Source organism: Athene noctua, chromosome 6, assembly GCF_965140245.1.
Source record: "Athene noctua chromosome 6, bAthNoc1.hap1.1, whole genome shotgun sequence".
NCBI lineage: Eukaryota > Metazoa > Chordata > Aves > Strigiformes > Strigidae > Athene > Athene noctua.
Window position 1 is genome coordinate 33433613 of NC_134042.1, and position 6000 is coordinate 33439612.

Sequence of the window (6000 nt, forward strand, 5' to 3'; positions counted from 1 at the left end):
TCATTCAGAACTAGGATGTGACTAATCACCGCACTGCTAGAACTTCTGCTTACAAACCACAGCTGACAGACACACAGAGGAAGCCTGGACCTGCCTCCTAGACAGCATTATCTAGTAGCAGTCTTAGAAAGCAGCTAACAGAGTCCAACAATTTCTTAGATGCTGACTGTTAGACTAATGCTGAGGATACAACAGGTAGAAAAATCTCCTTCACGCAGGGTTTGTGGACAGCACGAACATCAGGGAGCAGACATGATTTTAGTGATTTTGATTTTCACTACGACCTCAGAAATGTTGACACTAGAAAGAAGCAGTTTATTTTGCCTTGGAATACAGGAGCAAGATCACAGAATCTCAGGCAGGACAATCTCTTGTAGACTGAGCCAAATTCTGAAATATAAAGAGATTACAGTCTTAAATAAAGTGTCCAGAAAGACTGCAGTTCAGAGTGGCCAGAGTTTTGGCTGCATCTTTTTGTTCCTTGGGAAACAAAGTCCAAGATGATTCCTACAGAGTTCACAGCAACAAGTAAGAAAAACTGACTTATCAAAAGCTGTGATTTAGACAACTAAACTATTTGGCTGAAAAGAGCCAAACCCTATCTCTGTCAGAATACAGAGAAATGTTTTTTCATTCTTTCTACCTGTCTTGCATATACCTCCGCTTTCTGAAATATGCAATTTATCTCTCTACAGTCTTGGATACAAAGGGGCATGAAGCAGGAAAGAACCAGATGTTTTCAACCAAACTGAAGGCAGCACCAGTTTTTTTCTCCTCTGCCTTTGTAGAAGGGGATCTGTTAGTTTCTGGTACTAGAACTCCTAACAGTAAAGAATTTTAATGTTTTCTAAATATTTTTTTAAATTAAATTTGCTCTAAAAACAGAACTCTGCATGAGTCCTAGGGCAGGCAATACATGATTCCTTTCCCCCAACTTAGCCCAAGACACTGAAAAATACAAAGATTTCTAGGCAAGCAGGCAAAGGAACTTATCAGACAAAGCCTATAGTTGCTCTACACCAGAGCTAGAGACGGCATTAGCAACAGAAATTCAAGTGTTTTTTCTAGCATAAGATGCGTTGGCTACTACCTTTAGCAACAAAACATAAATGTATCACAGATGTCTTAATCAAGTAGTCACAGGTTACTGGGGATAAAGTTCTAAGAATATACAACAGCACTATTATTTGCCAGCTAACTCACATGATGGGTACTAAAAAGTGGGAGGGGCTTAATAACTCTTCCTAATTTGTCTCCCTTTGACAGAGAAACATAGTTCCTCTGCTTTCTTTGACCCACATGGTTGTGTCGTTGTTTTGCACCACCATAGAGATACCAGTGCAGAAGGACAGACTTCAAATGAATGCTAAAGTCTGAACGGAAGAACAGACATCAGGGAAAGCAAAATATGCATTTTTGCAAAGTCTACTAACGATCTCAAAAAGATACACTGGTTTGATCTTAGGTTTTGCTTTTCAATAGCATCATCAGTGCCAGGTGAAAAGTTAATTCCCAGTAAAATTCCAGTACTCTAAAGCTCACAAAAAATGACGGTCACAGGGCTAGCATTAAGGGAAGGAAAAAAAAGAAAAAAAAAAGAAGAAATACCTCAAAAGGAAAAATTATATTAAGTATCTCTTTGGAGCATGTCAGCATAAACAATAGTCCTGTAAACATCAAAAGCTTTTTCTAGCAGACAGCCATTTAAATAGGTGATGAGTTTAGGGTTTCCAATTTTCTCACCTTCTATCAAAGAAAGTAAAGTACATAAACATGCTTTAGCTAGCCCAGATAAATAAAGAGCCTCAACGTGAGCGTCAGTTTCCAGTATGACAAGTTAATACTCTGAGGGGGCATCTTCTGAAATCTTTATACAGATCAGGATTAAATATGATCCCCCTAAGGTCTCTCAGACAAGGCAAGGACAGACTACATTAAATAACCCATGCTCCTCTAAACCATTAAAATTATGAAAACAAAGGAGAGATCTAACTTGAATGCACCAAGACATTGTCTCTTTCTTCTCTACTGTAAAGCAAAATGATCTACGCCTCACAAACTAGTTTGGTGATTTATGAAATCCTACAGAACACACCATTTAAATCACTAACTTGGCAGGAGCAATTCACATTTATTCAAAATTAGTGTCTCCTACATATACACAGCTCAGGCTGGATCGGAAGATCCTCTGCAAACACAGCAGACGTCCAAGTTATGCTGCTGGCAAAGGATAGCTGTATCAAAGCCTGAGACTTCACGTACAAGATTTTCCTCTCTATTTACTCCTAAAAACACAAGAAAAAACCTCAAGTTATCAGCACTCCCAAAAGATACAAATTTCCAAAGCACTTCTGCATCTGAATGACATGTTCCATGAGTGTCCTCACACACCGAGGACCTCAGCAATAAAAATGTGCAGATGCATAAGAAATGGGAGATAAATAAGATTGAAAACATAATACTCTCTATCCTCCAGAATAGCCTGTTGATTTCTTGTCAGAAGAGATAAAAACCAGAAGATAAAAACCAAAAGCTCACTGGAAAGCAAGAGCAGTCCTTTTTAGAGACAGATTGGAGCTGAATGACTGAGATTGTTCAATTCAAAAAACAGACTAATAGAAGAGGCCTCAAGTGATTCTAATTACCCTCTTCTATTCCAAAAGACTGTTCAATAGAACTGAGGGACAAAACAGTGAGAGATGTCATGCTTTCAGTACACTGTTAACTGAGGTGGGGGAAGGGGGGATGGACACTGTCACCAAAATTGAGATTAGACATTTATACTGGAAATAAATTATGTTAAAACATCTAATCATATCAAAAATCTTACAGTAAGTTTATAGGCTTTTGTTTAATAAAAGGAGGTAAAATTTCATAGCAGAAGACAAACTAACTGCTAGTGCTAGAAAGAAATTTTCCAAAGGAAAATATCCCCTAGCTGTCCATTAATCTAATATTGTTCCCTGTTACTAAAGATAAAGAACTGGTCTCTGATTTAAGAACAGCAATTCTTCTCTTCCTGACTGATGCTTAAAATTAGAATGTCATCCAAAGCATGCTAATGATACAGAAGTTCTCATAATGAAGAGTACTAATAATATCACCGTGTGGCATGCAATATATACTGCTTAGTCTTTGTAGCTATGGAGCTGTGCTCATGGAAGTTTGATCCTTTAAATACATTAGATTTTCAGACACACTTGTAAAAAGACACTCAATCCTCCCATTGCCTTCACTAAAACATCACAAATGCTTCAGCATTTGGACAGTGCTTGCTGAGCCTATTGAAACACAAAACACGATTTTTTTGCAATACAGCAGTTGAGTTTGCTATCTTCAGAAAGAAAATTTAGTAATGCTGATTACTATATTACATAATCTCATTTCTGCACCTGTTTGCTGGTATTTTAAAAACCCATTTTTATACACTTGACCTTCCCACTATGACTGCCTTAAATATTGAGACTCGACATGTCTAGGTACCCAAGTTTAGTCAGGAAAAGTATAGGAAGATGACATTTAAATGGTATCATGTTGCTTTTAGAAAGAGCAGCAAGTGAAACACTAATCACTGCAAGTCTAATCTTACTATCAGAAACAGCCATGCTGTTTTTCAATTGAGCATTCATCTTTAAGCATACTAACATTTCTGTATAGCTTTAAGAAGCATGCAAAATTCTAACTGTGTACAACAGTAATGCTTTAACATACTTAGAATATATTCTCTCAACATCAATACAATTCCAAGCAGGAGAAAATCCAGTATGCCAGGTCATGGTACCATAAAAATCAAAGTACATGCCCATACAAATCAGATGCAGTCATTATATTCTTTTTCTCTGGTTTGCTGATTTTTGACAGATATTTTTTGTTTTGGTACTATTCTGAATAATGAGTTCTGTCACATTTTGGCCAAATGTAGCACATTGCACCAAAACTGAGAGAGCATGAGCAAAAAACTGTTACCACAGGAAAACATAAACAACTTCCCCAGCTCAAACCACATAATTCTCATACTATAAGAAGTCCTACTGAAACAAACAGCATCATTCAGAAGCACTCATGAATACATGTTATTAAATGTGTGATATTACACCACGGCAACCTTGGATGTTAGATTAGAACAAGTAATCAGCCACAGCTTCCTGAGCACAATAGGAAGCTGCAAAGCTGGATTTCCCACAACACCTGACATCAGAGATGGCTAGCAGTTCTTAAGAATCACTTTTTCCTGGATTAAAATGAGAACGTTAAAGCATTAAATGATGCAAATACCAGTGATTCAAACTTCTGATTCAACACCCCTAGTACAATGGTCTATAAAGGTATATTGATTACTTTTTTCTTCACATTTTTAGCACCAAGGAGAAATGTACTCTAGATGTGACATCCTTCTAGGGGATGCTCACAGCCAGACTTCAAAACTAAACAAAACCAAAAATTTCTTCAAGAAGATTTAAACAAAGAAAAAAAGTGGCCGTTAAGGCCAAGTTTTCTAGTGTGTCTAAAAGCTTAAATGAAAGATAGCATCTATTCTACTGTCCGTTGGCAATACCTGTTACTCGTAGGAGTAACGCAGACAGAATGTATGTCTTGGAGCACTAAGCATCATAAAAACAAATTCTGTGCTGTAAATTACCTACAAAATTGTCTACTGCTAGCTCTTACCCCAACAGGAAAGAGCAAAGGAAATCAGAATCTAGAATCCATCCGCAATGACACCTACTGAAAGGGAAAGGATTGATGACTCAGGCTCACATCTGCCCTTCACATTCCTCAGATCTCTCATTGATTTCACAGCTTCTAACAGCATCCTCAGAGTGAAAATACATTTAGAAAATAAGACCAGCACATTTCTTCTGCAACGTCGGTTCATAATTACTGTTTTTATGAACTTTAGCACCTTGTAACAGTCACTGCAAAGTTAAATGTTTTTACAAAAAGTGAGCTATTGGAAAAGCCTCGATTTTGCAAGAAAGGCTGAACCCTAAAAGTTGCATGAGTTACAGGCAGGCCCTTCATTCCCCACGTAACCGTTGCCTTTTCCACGTGAGCCAGAGGTCTGCCTGCTGCAGATTACCCTCCTCCTCAGCCCGAGCATTTCAGGGCACACCCGAGTTACTCCTTCCCCCCCCCCGCCGGCCCGGGGGCATTGGGGGGCGGCCGGGGACCGCGCAGCGACCCTCAGGCTGCCGGGCCGGGCCCTCCCGGCGCACACGCGCCCGTACAAGTTTCGGCACCACGCACGGGTGGCAGGGCGGGAAGGGAGGGCGACACGACGCGGCCCGTTAAACCCGGCAGCCAAAAGCCATTTCCAGGCAGTTTCTACCCACGGCGAAGCCCGGGGGGGAAGGTGGGGTGGGGTGGTGCGGAGGGGGCTAGGAAGCGCTGACTGCGCTCGCTGCGTTTCCATCCGCTCCCCGGAGCCCCCCAGCGCTGACCGGGCGCGGGGTGCGGGTCGCCGGCGCAGCCCGGGACGGCACCTGGGGCGAGCGGCGAGGGGGGCGGGCGGGGCAGGCGGGGGCCGCGGCGGGCGGCGGGGCCGGGGCCCGCGGTGGGATGCGGCCGGCGGCGAGATGCGGCCCGGCGGCCCGCGGCGGCGGTACCTGATGATGTCGTCCTGGTGCCCCAGGTAGAATTTCTGCCGGTGCTCCCGGGGGCTGTAGACCACGCCGACCCCCGCCACGAAGTAGACGATCTCCTTGGCCGCCGTGTAGTAGAGGTTGTTGCGGCACTGGTGACCCCGGTAACCGTAGACCCACTCCAGCCGCAGGTGGCAGCTCGGCGCGCTCCGGTCAGCCATGTCCCTCCGCCCCCGCCAGCCGGGTACGGCTCCCTCCCGCCGGAGACCCCGCGGGGAGGGGGCGACGGGTCGGCCGCCCCCTCCGCTCGGCTCGGTGTCCGCCGCGCTAATCCCTGCCCGCCGACATGGATGCCCGCCGCCGCCGCTCGTCCGCCGCCGCCTCACAGAGGGCGCCGCCGCCCGAGCGCGCCTCGCCG

The 6000-nt window shown here is 43.5% G+C and overlaps 1 protein-coding gene across 9 annotated transcripts in view; it reads right to left on the reverse strand.

Moving 5' to 3' along the window:
- The window catches only part of EML5 (EMAP like 5), a 116842-nt gene extending 110842 nt beyond the window's left edge, over positions 1–6000 (reverse strand). For all 9 annotated transcript variants that reach the window (XR_012633799.1, XR_012633800.1, XM_074908506.1 and 6 more), the window contains exon 1: positions 5607–6000. Coding sequence is in view for 7 of the 9 variants with exons in the window: in XM_074908506.1 (XP_074764607.1) it covers positions 5607–5803 (197 nt within the window). In the remaining 2 variants the exon portion in view is untranslated. The remainder of the gene's footprint in view (positions 1–5606) is intronic.